The sequence below is a fragment of the Gastrolobium bilobum genome, unplaced genomic scaffold (assembly GCF_033153095.1).
Source record: "Gastrolobium bilobum isolate Gb01-03AN ecotype WA unplaced genomic scaffold, APGP_CSIRO_Gbil_v1 utg15086, whole genome shotgun sequence".
In the NCBI taxonomy this organism is placed as follows: Eukaryota; Viridiplantae; Streptophyta; class Magnoliopsida; order Fabales; family Fabaceae; genus Gastrolobium; species Gastrolobium bilobum.
This window is the reverse complement of record NW_026897226.1, coordinates 105,248-121,470: the sequence shown is the minus strand read 5'-3', so window position 1 is coordinate 121,470 and position 16,223 is coordinate 105,248. Positions and strand designations below refer to the sequence as shown.

Below are 16,223 nucleotides of genomic sequence, written 5' to 3'. Positions count from 1 at the left end.
ATGGCTCATTTTACATCACAAGTCACTAAATGCCTTTAAACATAATGTGTGGCCATGGACAAGTCTCATGCTCACCAAAATACCAATATAAACCAAGGCATGAAATATAATTCAGATACAAAAGACTTAGAATCTAATCATGAACACCACAAAAGCATGGAATCTCAACATGCAATATATTCATGATCTAAGTCCCAAAATGCTAAATAAAATGCTATGTGCATCATATATGCTCCTCTAAAATGCCATGCTCTCCATATGCACATCATTCTCAACTCGTCTACTAAGCGGGCCTCTTGCCCGAAGCTCCTCCGTGCTCACTATATCCTGAAATGAAGTCCCCAAACGCGGGGTGAGATATACAAATATATCTCAGTAAACCAAGGGTATTAGAGGATTACTCCACCACATGGCTCACTCAATGTGCAACAGTAACATCATGTAAACATGCATATACATACAAAATCACAAACAACTGGGCATAAAACCAAGACCATCCTTATAAGGATTCCGTTCAAGGCCCCATCATATAACTCCCGGGAATCTTCCTGGTGCCTCTCCCATGGATGAGACGACCCCATGGAAAAACCCAACTGGAACTCCTCATGAGCCCTATCCAGCAGAAGTCCCACGTTTGGATCATCCTGGTGTCGCTCCCAGAGTCGGCCCCACGACAAAACCCAACCGGAATCCCCAAAGGATATCTCCAGCGGAAGTCCAAACCACACACATCTACTGGCTAGAGATCACAAAATTCAACACACAACATGCTCCAAACATGTCACACAATCAAGCAATAATGCATGAACATACATATTCACACAATGCCAAAAGCACAAAATCCAACCACAACCTTCCACTAGGTGTGGTGGAGCACACAAGGGACTAAACCCAAGTTCCAAAAGTTTACCTCAAGTCCAAGAACAATGCTCAAAAACGTACACTCCAAGCTCAATCCTCCACTATCGCGTCCGTGAGAGGCAACCTATATGATCAAACACAATGACCATCATCCAAATGCAAACAACCAATCAATTTCACACAATTTTAAAACCAATTTATAGTCATTTAGACCTAATGGCCCTTTCCCATTTAATTCAATTATCTTAACTACTTGACTCATCAAAGTAATTCACCAACCCATCCATTATACACTTAATCATCATCCATTGCCTAAACCATATTTTCACATCATTTTTCCTCCCAAACACCTATGGTTCCAATTCTTCAAGGAAGCACCCCTCAAGGTTTTCAATCCAATTAAACACTCACACATCTCATAAAATCCTATTATTAACCTATACCAATGGTCCATAATTCAATTATTCAATTACACCACATACCAATTTCATAAAGTCTTGAAACTCATCACAAAATTGCCTAAGTTATGAATTTACAAATCACCATAAATTTTATTGCATCAATCATCCTCACTCATCATTCTAAGCATTTAATTACAAAGGAGGCATACCATTTAATGCTCCTAACTACCTTAACCCAACTTACATCATCAAAACCCTACTAATTTTTATGATCTCCATGAATATTTAAAGAGGATGGAAGAACTTACCACCAATAGCTTCCAATGATCCTAGGGATTGATATCCAAGCAATGAACCAACCCCAAAGTCACCAAAAATTCTCCAATAATCCCAAATTTTCGTGGCTGATGTATGGCTTTTTCTCCTTCCACAATGCTCCCCACAAGATGCTCTCTACATGGAAGTCACTCACAAGAGTGTGGGGAACAAGTTTGTAGTTGGAAGTTTTTGCTAAAAGTGGCTAGAAAAATAGTTGCAAATTCAAAAAGATCACAACCCTTACAATGGTGAAGGAGCTCGACGGTGGAGAAGAATTTAGGAGAGAGAGTTTTCTGATTTTGGGTTTTAAAAGGTCACTTAAGTCACTTAAACCCTTAGGTGGGTCCCACTCTCGTATTAACTTTAATAATTCACCTAATTTAAATCATGAATTCATATCCTACGTATTTTTCTCATCCACGTCATATTTTTACTTCATAAAAATACTGATCATAATTTCACGCTTAACGGTACATATATACCGCAGTATTTTACACCGGACAAGTCACTATTCATCAAATTTTCCGAAACTTATCTATCCACTCGATTTTTCGTCCTCAATCCATTTCCGGCCTTATTTTTATCATTTGAGACTTTCTACTCAATTTTTCATGCCTAGGGATACGTGTTTGGTAAATTACCATTTTTCCATTTTTACGTATTATGGCCTTAATTCCCGAATTTTCACTAATCCTACCCCTTTTAATCAACATTATCATATATAAATATATATTTAGAAATACGAGGTGTTATATTCACCCCTTCTTTTAGAAATTTTGTCCGCAAAATTAAATCTTACTTGTCCGCTAACTCAGGATACAGCCGGAGAATCTCATCCTCCTGCTCCCAAGTAGCCTCCTCATGTGTGCGGCCTTCCCACTGAATCTTCAACATGGGAATAATTTTACTTCTCAGCCTCTTTTCGATGTGGTCAAGTATCTCAATGGGAGTTTTCAAGTTCTCCCGAATTTCAATATTATCCAGTATCACCACGTGTGCTTCATCCGGAACATACCGCCGCAACTGCGACACATGGAAGACATCATGTAAATTAGACAATTGAGGGGGCAAGGCGAGCTGATAGGCCACCAATCCTACTTTTTTCGTAATCTGATATGGCCCAATGAAACGAGGACTCAGCTTCCTCACACCCAAGGCACAGCCAACCCCCGTGACCGGAGATAACCTCACGAACATGGTCGCCTTCTTCAAATTCTAACGGTCTGTGCTTATTATCATAGTATCTTTTCTGCCGACTCTGTGCCTGTTTAAGCTTTTCTCTGATCATTTTAATTTGCACCGTGGTCTCCTGCACAAAATCCGGACCAAATCTTTCTTTATCACCTACCTCAGTCCAACAAGCAGGAGTACGACATCTCTGCCCATACAAAGCCCCATACGGTGCCATGCCCAGACTGGAGTGAAAACTGTTATTATATGAAAATTCCACCAACCTATCCCAAGCAATACCCTGCTCCAACGTGCAAGCTCTCAGCATATCCTTAAGTGTCTGTATGGTCCTCTCAGTCTGACCATCAGTTTGCGGGTGTTACGCAGTGCTCAGCCTGAGCTGAGTGCCAAAAGCCTGCTACAAAGCTCCCTAAAAATGTGAAGTAAACTTCTGGTCCCGATCACTTACAATACTAACCGGAATCCCATGGAGCCTTACAATCTCATTAACATATAGCTTTGTTAATCTCTTCGTAGTGAAGTCCACTCGCACTGGCAGAAAAGGTGCAGACTTTGTAAGTCTATCCACTATAACCCAGATTGAATCGTAACCAGCCTGAGTCCGAGGCAAACCGACAACGAAATCCATATAGATGCTCTCCTATTTCCACTCTGGTATATCCAATGGCTGAAGTAAACCAGCAGGTTTCTGATGTTCTATTTTACTTTCTGACAAATTAAGCACCTTGATACATACTCAGCAACATCCTTCTTCATCTCAAGCCACCAGAATTTCTCTTTTAAATCTTGATACATTTTTGTGGCACCTGGGTGGATAGCATACTGACCCTTATATGCCTCAATCATTACCTCCTCTGCTAACTCTTTGGGCACAACAATCATGCCCTGATACATTAATAGCCCCTGTTCATTCAAAGATATACCACTCTGCCTTTTCAAATACTTGATACTGTCATTTCGTATATGAGTTTCTCTAATTTTCTCGTGTAACTCATTCTCAATCCATAAGCACTCAACTTCATCCATCCTACCTGCAAAGACATCCGTCAATTTCAAATCCCGAAATTTCTCAATCACTTCATTATCCCATAACATTAGCTGGGACACGCTGACAGACTTCCTACTCAAGGCATCTGCCATACATTAGCTTTACCCGGATGGTATTTCAACTCAAAATCATAATCCTTTAAGAATTCCACCCATCTCCGCTGTCTCATATTCAGCTCTTTCTGATCAAACAAATATTTCAAACTTTTGTGATCACCGAACACAGCAAATTTCATCCCATACAGAAAATGCCTCCATATTTTTAAGGCAAACACAATAGCAGCAAGTTCCAAGTCGTGCGTCGGATAATTTTCCTCATGAGGCTTTAATTGTCTAGAAGCATAAGCAACCACTCTCCCTTCTTGCATCAACACACTCCCCAAACCTTTCTTGGAAGCATCACAGAATAATATAAACTCACCTTTCGGGTCGGGAAGAGTCAACACAGGAGCAGTAGTCAATTTCTCTTTAAGATCCAGAAAACACTTCTCACAATCATGGGTCCACACAAAAGGAGTATCCTTTCGTGTCAATCGGGTCAACGACAGTACCATTGTGGAAAATCCCTTTATAAATCTACGATAATACCCAGCAAGACCCAGAAAGCTCCGGATCTCAGTCAAGTCTTCGGTCGTTCCCAGTCAATTACAGCATCAATTTTATTTGGATCCACTGCAACACCCCTAGCAGAAATAACATGACCCAGAAATTTCACCTCAGATAACCAAAATTCACACTTAGATGGCTCCGCATACAACTTTTTATCCGTTAATACCTGCAACACAGTCCTCAAATGCTCTGTATGCTCCTCTTCACTTGCAAAATAAATTAGAATGTCATCAATGAACACAATTTCAAACTAGTCCAAATACGGTTTAAAAATGTGATTCATATAGTCCATGAACACCGTAGGGGCATTCGTAAGCCCAAAAGGAATCACCTGATACTCATAGTGTCTGTATCTAGAATGGAATGCCGTTTTAGGCACATCCTCCGGCTTAATCTGAATCTGGTGGTATCCGGACCGGAGATCAATCTTAGAAAATACACAGGCACCTCTCAACTGATCCAGCAAATCATCAATACATGGCAATGGGTACCTGTTCTTAACCGTGACCTTATTCAACTACCGGTAGTCAGTACACAATCTCATGCTTCCATCCTTCTTTTTCACCAGTGTTGTCAAACCCGGCCCGACCCGGAACCCGGTGACCCGGTGGGGTAACCGGTTTGGGTTGCACTTTGGACCGGTCATGCAATCAGCCCAGTATGACCCGGATGACCCGGCCGGGTTTTTACGGAACACGTTGACCCTCCGGGTCTTGTAAACCGGTGCGGGTCAAATGCTTATTTAAAAAAAAAAATTAACTCCCTAAAAAGAACACAGCCATAAACGTAAAAAAACATAAAATTCATCGCTGGTCATTTTCACAGGTCCGTCTACTACTTCATCGAGTCACAAGGAAACCCTCAAGAGGACCTTGGTTGTTCTTCTCTCTTCGGAAAGGTATCTTTTTCAACATTTATCTCATCGAGTCATTGCTATTTTTTTATTTTTTGGTTCCAAGTATATTTTTCCTTGATTTTGTGAAGTATGTATGGTGTAGGCTAAACACAGCGTGGGAATTACAGACCAAAATGTTGGTCAAGATTTAAATGAGTTTGGTAGAGAAAGAGAGCTAACTGACACAACTTTGGCACCATGGGCATAGTGATAGCATGTAGTTTCATTCATTTGTTCTTATTTTTTTGCAATTTACTAATTAAGTATGAACTTGTAATAGTGTGATAGGATAATTTTTGAGCTTATTTAATGAATCTTGCTTATCTCTTTTAGATATGGAGAATATTTTAAATTTATATATTTATATTTATATATATTTATAGATATATGGGTCAACCGGTTCGACCAGTGACCCACCGGTCCGACCAGTGACCCAGTATCCCGACCGGGTCGATGCCCGGGTCGAGTCTAATAACACTATTTTTCACAAATATAATCAGTGCTCCCCACGGAGACACACTCGGTCTGATAAAATCCTTGGCGGACAGCTCCTCAATATGTTTCTTCAATTCAGCCAACTCAAATGGCGACATCTGGTATGGAGCCAAAGAGATAGGCCCCACACCAGGCAACAACTCAATCGAGAACTCAATCTCTCTCAGGTGGGAATTCCAGTATCTCATCAGGAAACACATCCACAAATTCATTAACCACCGGAATACTCGAAATCTCTACCTCTTTATCACCCACCAATCCACCCAAGAAAACATAACCCAGATCACCAACCTTCAAGGCTTTAATTGTTTGGCAAACAGACAGAAAAGGAGACGGACAAACCGAGGGCTTCTCGTGAGATAATATCAACCTCTTGCCGTAGCAATTAATCATTGTGCAGTTTTGAGACAACTAATCCATCCCTAAAATCAAATTCACTGAGGCCAGGGGAAAGATAATCAAATCAATAGTGTAACCCCTGCCTTCATAGACGAACTCAACCTCCTCACATATATAGGATGAATCACTAACCTCTCCTGTAGCAGTAGTAATGGGCATAGGGGGAACCATTCGTGTTACCTTTAAGTTCAATGCCTTAGCCACATATTCCGCCACGAACGAATGTGTTGCTCCCGAATCAAACAATACAGACAAATCAATATTAGAAATGAAAATTATACCTTTTACCAGATTTGGGGCCCTTTCAGTATGTTGTGCATTAGTAGTATACACTCGTCCAATTGTAGGAATAGCAGTAGCAACAGTAGTAGTAGTAGTAGTAGTCGGTAAGGCCTGTAGATTCGCAGCCTGCCCAGTAGCAGATGGACAACTCCTAGCAAAATGGCCAGCCCGACCACACTTGAAACACGCCCCCGGGGAAGCTCCACATACACCTTTGTGGTATTTCTTGCACTTTCCACATTGTGGGGTATAATACCTGTCAACAGCTCCACCATTCGGGGCCCCATTCCTCTTGAATTGACTAGGAGGCTGCCTTACTTGCAACCCCTTACCCCTGTTGTTATTGTGATGGTAGCCACCTCTATTATTATTATTACCAGAAAGACCAGATGTCCTCTTCATTTCTTGCTCTTTTGTCGAATTAGATTTCGAATATCTTCCATAAACAGTTTCAACCCTCTTACATTGGGTCACAAGATCAGCAAAATTTCTCACTGCCGTATTTGACATCCTCGTAGCAATATTTTCACTCAGTCTTCTTTGAAACTTAGCAGATAAAAACTCGGGCGTAGGTAGGGTACCCCCATAATTGGTAAACTTTACCAACTCATTGAATTTAGCCAAGTAGGCATCCACGATCATCGACCCTTGTACAAGCTTATCAAACTCTCCTTGCTTTGCCTCTCGGATATCTTGGGGAAAATATTCTTCGTGGAACAAGCCTTCAAATAAGGCCCATGTCAACTCTTCACCTTGAATAGTAAAAGGGTGAGTTACATTGCACCACCACTCGTGGGCATCACCCTCCAGCATATACACAGAGTTATGGGTGTTCATCAACCGATCCAAACCGATTCAAACCGCGATGATCGAACCGAAAAACCGATAACCGAATAAACCGAAAACCGAAAAACCGAAAACCGATTAAAAACCGCAAATTTTAATTGGATTGGATCGGTTTTTGGATGGGTTGATGAAAACCGATCCAATCCAAACCGATCCAATATATTAATTTTCCTCTACCTACTTGGGTATTTCCCTAATCATAGCCTAAAAATTTCTAAACCCAAGACTCATTAACTCATCAACTAAACCCAAGAAAAAATCTAATCATATCTCATCAACAAAATTTTATCTTTGTAGAGCTTCATATCTCATTGCTAAAATTAAAAAAATTATATTATAGTTTACTAATGCTTTTATATTTCAAAAAAAATTACAAAGTCAATATATACAAAAGATGTTATTTGCACAATAATCATGAAATAAATTTTAGGATTTTCAAAAAACCGAAAACCGATCCAATCCAAACCGAAAAAATTGGATTGGATTGGATTTGAAAAAAATCAAAACCAAATGGATGATTATATGATCAAACCGAAGGGATTGGATCGGATGATTTTTACTTCGAAAACCGATCCAATCCAGACCGCGAACACCCCTACACATAGTACAATAATTTCTAAGGATCCTGACACCTCATAACCTGGAATATCTTATCCATCCCTCTCAGCCATGTAGTAACCTCATTCGGGTCCTTTGACCCCAGAAATACAGGTGGTTTGTGTTTTCTAAAAGATATGAGCCTTCGCTCATCAGCAGCATCATCAACAACTTGCTCAGCAACCCCAGATGTCTGAGCGACAGATTTCGGGTCAATAGAAGGTTCTGGAATATATGTAGGATCAGTAGTATGGTGACTAGCCTCACCAGTATGGTGACTAGCCCCACTCTCCCCCTGATGAGGAGTAACAGACGGCGTAGGTGGATGAGTCACCGTAGTCGTATGCGGAGGAGAATCATCCCTCCGATGACGAACTCTATCAACCCTCATCTCAGTTATGAAGGCCCGCAACATATCCTGATTGTTCTTCATCAGGTTTTTAGTCATAGTCTTATTGGCAGCCGTCTCCTCCTGCGGAGCATTAAGAACTGCAGCAACCGGATCAGGCGGCTGAGGACCTGCACCTCGTGTTCCACAGCGACCCCGTGCCCTACTCATGATATTTGTACATGTAACACAAAGGAAAGAGCTGTCAGACCCACACTGAGGAATCACATATACATTAATCATAAATAGTTCACAGATAGCTATGCAACACAAAATATAATCATACATACTCAGAGTTCCCTAACCAAAACTGCTCTAATACCATAAAATGTAACAGTCTGTTACGTACCGGTAATGTTATCATTGCATATGGTATTAAGCGCAGTTACAATCACAGTAGTTGAGTTAATTAAATGACGGGTAAACTTTTTCTTTTATTAAATCTGCATTGTTAAACAATTAATCATTATTGTAACTAATCAAAACAACTCCGTAATTGTAAATGCATAACTCGCGGAAGCATAAAACATATTAATTATCATATCTCTAATCAATACCATTGATTTTAGCTTTTATAAAACACATTTTCGAAATTTAACACAGTGGTAATCGATTACCAAAGGTTCCAGAATGAGGAAATAGCTCAATTTAGGCTCCCCTGTTTTGGGTAATCGATTACCTTAACATAGGTAATCGATTACTGAACTAGGTAACTGATTACCCATGCAAAGGTAATCGATTAGTTTGATCACAGTGGCTCAATTTTTGCGCCCCCTGTTTCAGGTAATCGATTACCTTGCAGTAAAAATGACAGATGACAGCTTTAAATACCCAAAATGAGTGAGGTAACTTACTCCTAACACCTTGATATTTAATATACACCTTACCCAAGTACTAATGTAGGCTCTAGGCCCTTTCATCATACATATCCATTATGCAATGCATCAATTACAATATATCCTATTTGTTTTTCCATTTACACATCATATGGCTCATTTTACATCACAAGTCACTAAATGCCTTTAAACATAATGTGTGGCCATGGACAAGTCTCATGCTCACCAAAATACCAATATAAACCAAGGCATGAAATATAATTCAGATACAAAAGACTTAGAATCTAATCATGAACACCACAAAAGCATGGAATCTCAACATGCAATATGTTCATGATCTAAGTCCCAAAATGCTAAATAAAATGCTATGTGCATCATATATGCTCCTCCAAAATGTCATGCTCTCCATATGCACATCATTCTCAACTCGTCTACTAAGCGGGCCTCTTGCCCGAAGCTCCTCTGTGCTCACTATATCCTGAAATGAAGTCCCCAAACGCGGGGTGAGATATACAAATATATCTCAGTAAACTAAGGGTATTAGAGGATTACTCCACCCCATAGCTCACTCAATGTGCAATAGTAACATAATGTAAACATGCAAATGCATACAAAATCACCAACAACTGGGCACAAAACCAAGAACATCCTCATAAGGATTCCGTTCAAGGCCCCATCATATAACTCCCGGGAATCTTCCTGGTGCCTCTCCCAAGGATGAGACAACTGTTGGGTGGTTTGCTGATGGTGGAAAAATATAAGTTCTGATAGAGGACGTTCTTCTGTTCTTGCAGAACACAGATTCGTCCCTCAGTTCCAACCCAAGTGCGCAAGTGCACGCATCAAGTAATAAAGGGAGTATTAATGCCCAAATTATCGTTCCCACGAGGATAGAGTGCTAATTATTGTTTTATCATTGTTTATAAAGAGTGAAAATGAGAAGAAAAGTTAGTAAATGAACTGTCTGGTCAAACGTTCCCTACTGTCTTGACAACGTTTCTCAGGAACAGTAGGTTCAACCTGATGGCAAACAGTTGCTCGCTGCGTTATGTATGTGATCCTTCCTGTTTAGAAGAAGGTAAGATAACAATCATTGGAGTTTTTATAAGTACTAAATAAAATAAAATAAAATTACTAAAACAGAAATAACTATAATCAAGAGACAACAGGGTGGTGGTTAAAACAGTTTAACAGAAGGAACAAATTCACTGCTTCACTCTTAAATGGGCTGTTTTCTCTACTCAAGACTTAGCACCTTTTGGCTTTGTCCCAGTTTCTTTGCCTGCCAACTTTGATTCCTTAGCTCATGGTCTAGATGGCTCACAAGTTTCCATATTCCTATGGCTCCCTTGACTTCAACAGGTACTTAGTCCAGAACCTTAAAACGGACGAGTTGGCCCCTTATTCCTAAGGTGACCTGTAGCATTTTTGCCATGACATCTACCTTCCCCCAATGGCTAAGCTGTATGAAATCCCTTCCTTATGGAAGTTCCTTTCTCAGTATGTACCCAATTTCCATTGGCGCACAATGAATATAGCTTACTTAGCCAAAGAAATACAAAAAGCTTCGGTCAAGAGTTTTGAAAACAGTTCTTTAAGAGTTTCACAGTTTACCCGTTCCACATATAGTTTAGCTCATGCTTGATAGTTTAAACATAATTATTCTCAACTGAGATCACATAGACCCGAGATTCAGTCAAGTGATAACGATTGGAACGAAGAGAAAAACACTTATATTAATTTAAAAGACAGTTTACAAAAAGAAACAAAAAATGGAGAAAGATGGGTATTTGCTCGTGAGGAGTCTTGATGGTTGTTTACAGAGAAGGGAAGAGGGGTTGTCGCTTAACTATAGTTACAACCGAAATTTAAACTAAGTTACTAACTACTACTAAGTGATCTCTTCCTTTCGGACTGCAAACCCTCCAGGATTCGATGATGTTTTTGTGTGAGGGAGGTCCTATTTATAGCTGGAAGAGGAATGACAAGGTTGTAATTCCCTTGGAGCTAGTTGCTTGAATGAGGGGACGGGACTGTGGCAGCAGAGTGTGAAGCTTGCGTGAATTTCTGAATGGAACAGGATTTGGTGATGATTAGTCGTTGTTTGCAGGCCTTCCCATGTTTTGCTTCTGTTTTCAGCCAATGAGAACTCTTGATTCTCTGCTCTTCACGTTTCCAGCTGCTCAGTTGGTGCACCGCCTTGCTTTTTAGAAGTCTTTAACTCTACGTTACCTACAAAGTGTACAAAAGCATTAAATAAATTGAGCAGGTGCATTAAATGTGTCTCAGTCCGTTCTCCTTTTAATATATTTTAAAAGAATTAATACGTTACCATCCGTTGCCCCACTGTGTTTTTGTCACAAATGTGTAAAACAAGTGATTTTCATGTTGAAGTTGCTCATCAGATGAAGGAACGTATGGTATTTTGCCATCAAAATGGGCTTAGATGGGAACGAATTTACATCCCATCAACGACCCCATGGCAAAACCCAACTAGAAATCCTCATGAGCCCTATCTAGCGGAAGTCCCACGTTTGGATTATCCTGGTGCCGCTCCCAGAGTCAGCCCCATGGCAAAACCCAGCCGGAATCCCCAAAGGATATCTCCAGCGGAAGTCCAAACCACACACATCTACTGGCCAGAGATCACAAAATTCAACACACAATATGCTCCAAACATGTCACACAATCAAGCAATAATGCATGAACATACATATTCACACAATGCCAAAAGCACAAAATCCAACCACAACCTTCCACTAGGTGTGGTGGAGCACACAAGGGACTAAACCCAAGTTCCAAAGGTTTACCTCAAGTCCAAGCACAATGCTCCAAAACGTACGCTCCAAGCTCAATCCTCCACTATCGCGTCCGTGAGAGGAAACTTATATGATCAAACATCGTGACCATCAACCAATTGCAAACAACCAATCAATTTCACACAATTTTAAAACCAATTTATAGTCACTTAGACCTAATGGCCCTTTCCCATTTAATTCAATTATCTTAACTACTTGACTCATCAAAGTAATTCACCAACCCATCCATTATACACTTAATCATCATCCATTGCCTAAACCATATTTTCACATCATTTTTCCTCCCAAATACCTATGGTTCGAATTCTTCAAGGAAGCACCCCTCAAGGTTTTCAATCCAATTCAACACTCACGCATGTCATAAAATCCTATTATTAACCTATACCAATGGTCCATAATTCAATTACACCACATACCAATTTCATAAAGTCTTGAAACTCATCACAAAATTGCCTAAGTTATGAGTTTACAAATCACCATAAATTTTATTGCATCAATCATCCTCACTCATCATTCTAAGCATTTAATTACAAATGAAGCATATCATTTAATGCTCCTAACTACCTTAACCCAACTTACATCATCAAAACCCTACTAATTTTTATGATCTCCATGAATACTTAAAGAGGATGGAAGAACTTACCACCAATAGCTTCCAATGATCCTATGGATTGATCTCCAAGCAATGAACCAACCCCAAAGTCACCAAAAATTCTCCAATAATCCCAAATTTTTGTGGCTGATGTATGGCTCTTTCTCCCTCCACAATGCTCCCCACAAGATGCACTCTACATGGAAGTCACTCACAAGAGTGTGGGGAACAAGTTTGTAGTTGGAAGTTTTTGCTAAAAGTGGCTAAAAAAATAGTTGCAAATTCAAAAAGCTCACAACCCTTACAATGGTGAAGGAGCTCGACAGTGGAGAGGAATTTAGGAGAAAGAGTTTTCTGATTTTGGGTTTTAAAAGGTCACTTAAGTCACTTAAACCCTTAGGTGGGTCCCACTCTCGTATTAACTTTAATAATTCACCTAATTTAAACCACAAATTCATATCCTACGTATTTTTCTCGTCCACGTCATATTTTTTCTTCCTAAAAATACTGATCATAATTTCACGCTTAACGGTACAATTATACCGCAGTATTTTACATTGGAAAAGTCACTATTCATCAAATTTTCCGAAACTTACCTATCCACTCGATTTTTCGTCCTGAATCCATTTCCGGCTTTATTTTTATCATTTGAGACTTTCTACTCAATTTTTCATGCCTAGGGATACGTGTTTGGTAAATTACCATTTTGCCCTTTTTACGTATTATGGTCTTAATTCCCGGATTTTCACTAATCCTACCCCTTTTAATCAACATTATCATATATAAATATATATTTAGAAATACGAGGAGTTATAGTTTCCCCACCCTCGAAGTGGGGCCTTAATACATTAGGTACACAAGGTGTTTATTTGTTACCTATGTCAATAATAACTTATTAAACACTTAGTCCATCAATAAACCCTCTTAGGTTAAGGCCTTTTCCACTTAACTTACAACTAATCAAGACATCTATCATCACTATATGTCATTCATAACCTTGAATATTAATTCGCATTAGGATCCTAAGACTCAAGTTCACAACTTAAGACAATTCAAAGAATCACAATCCAATCCTCAAAGATCATTCACTTTTAAGCCTTTTTAACTAAGTTAATTAAACTATAAGCCACTGACTCAAGGATTAACCAAATCAAGGACACCTACCCTTGTATGTTCGTGGCACACTATAAGGTCTCACAACATGGAAAATCAACTCACACTTTAATCCACAAGTGGAATTAATCCATAATTATACAATCAAACCCTAATTCATCTTTCTTTACCATTTTGCAACCTAAAACCCTAATTAACCAAGCTATGGCCGAATATGTATAGGGTGTTTCCATATGATTTTTCCATCATTTAATTACCTACATATGTGGATTTAAACTCACCTTAAGCTTAAGTTAGCATTTAACCCCTTAATTAGGTTTAATTAGTAAACCCTAATTAGGTTTAGTTTGAAACCCTAAGTGAACATAAATCTAAGGTTTTTCACTTTATTATATCCCATATATAATTCCACATCATCAATTATGTACTATTTCATTAACTTCACTAATTACATGATTAGTAGTTCTAAACCCTAATTAGGTCAAATTTTAGGGTTTAAGAGTTAATTAGTCAATTATGCTTAATCCACCTCTCTTAGTCCCTCCATTAGTGTCCTAATTAAGTCTTGAAACCATTTTTAAAATATCAAACCCTAGGGTATCCCAAGTGGCTGAATTGTTTAGTGCACAAAGTTAGGGTTTTTACTTGTCTTTTTCCACACTTTCTTTGTTTAATTAACTCCCTCAAGCCATTAGTCCACACAAGTATCATCTTTATAATTTTTAACCACCAAACCCTAAATTAAATGGATAGGAAAGAATTATAACATGTGGTTTTTAGGGTTCTTAGTTCATCCACATTAAAAACAACTCACACATCTACCAAAGGTGACACTTTTTCTCACAAGTCTTCATTTTTCTTGATTTTAAGACATCCACCAACACATTTGAACATCAAGACTCTATTTTTAATAATTTACAACATCATTATCATCAATAACTCATCATGGCCAAAATGAAAGTGGAGGAAAGAAAGGGTTTGTGGTCATCTTTTCCATGGATTTAAGCCTTACTTCTCCAATATGGCTCCTTTAGCTCAAGCTCAAATCTTTACCCACCAAGAATGTTTCTTTTTCACCAAGAACACACCTTCATAAGATATTCAAGGATTTAAAATCAAGAACATAACTTTAAAAGAGTAAAGGTAGGATTTTCAAGAAGAAAATACAAGGAACTTAAACTAGAAAATCAAAGAATGACAAAGGGAAGTATGTTCTTCAACAAAGAGCTTCAACCACCATTTTTTACCATAAGAGGTAAGAATATGCAGCTGCTGTATGGGAAAGTTTAGCCACAAAAATGGAGGGTCCAAGGGTCAAGAACACAAGCTTTCACAAGTTCAAGAGCTAAAGAACAAGATTGGTGAAATGTGTTTTGGATTTTGATGAAGTTTAAGTGGTGGAATTTTAGAGAGAAGATGGAGAGAATTTGAAAACTCAAGCTTAGAGAGAAGGTGAAATGGGTGGCTGATGGGAAGGGAAGGGGAAGGGTTCATTAAGTTTTTAGGGTTTTGTCATATCATCTACGTGACTTTCTGTCATTTAGTAACTCCCGGTGTAATTTTTCTTTGAACTGCTGTCAAATTTTTACACAAAAATCCCCAAGATCTCAACTTTAAGTAATTAATATTAAGTTTTTTTAATTAACATCTTTCTAACTCAAAAATCTAATTAGTATCTCACAGATACAGTTTCTGCTATTTAACTACACTGTAGTCCTTACGAGTATCCTTAACTGTACCCGGACTTCATAATTTTCTTAACTTTACATCATTGGTCTAATTATGACTTGTTTGACATATATTGGACTTATATTCTCTTTTCTCAATTCATAACTCTACCGGCTGCTGTCACATCAGTACAAAATATCTGGTAAGAGTGACTTATCAAAATACTCCAATATGGGTATCGGGATTCACAGAATCAAATTATCTTATCATTTATGATAATTATATCGTTAGAATAGTCCTCTATCTATGATTCACTGATTAGGGTTAATCAGATACCTGTTATTACCTCAGCAGTATAAAATATCCGGTCTAAGACTCACTTTCTCAGAATACCCACAATGTGGGTGTAAATTTTTACAGAATTGAATTCTAAACTCCTTTATAATACTTATATCATTTGAATAACTCTTTAACTCAGATTCACCTAGTTAGGGTTATTCTATTTTTTGTTGTTGCATCAGCAGTCAAAGATAACCGATAGAAATCCACATGTTTAGAATACCATCAATATGGATATCAAAATTTCTCTAATTTCATCCTCATCTCATTAATGACCCTTAGGTCCTCATAATAACTCTCTAATTTTGAATTATCCAAATTAAAGTTATTATACCTACAATGCATTAGTAGGCCAAGGTTTGTTAATAAATAGAAAAATCTTTTACAAAAAGACTAATATATTATAATATAAACAAATCATAATGATAAAATGAGTAAAAAAACTATCAAAGCAATTAATCGAATAAAAAAAAGAAATTAAAGGGATAACAAAATAATTGGATAAGTGATTGTCATGTACTGATGTT

The 16,223-nt window shown here is 38.4% G+C and overlaps 1 protein-coding gene across 1 annotated transcript; it reads right to left on the bottom strand.

The window, feature by feature from the left end:
• Positions 1-6,228: 6,228 nt before the first annotated feature.
• Positions 6,229-7,311, bottom strand: LOC133304985 (uncharacterized). The gene has a single exon (XM_061505079.1). The coding sequence runs from the start codon at positions 7,309-7,311 to the stop codon at positions 6,229-6,231; it is 1,083 nt and encodes a 360-aa protein (XP_061361063.1).
• Positions 7,312-16,223: the final 8,912 nt, after the last annotated feature.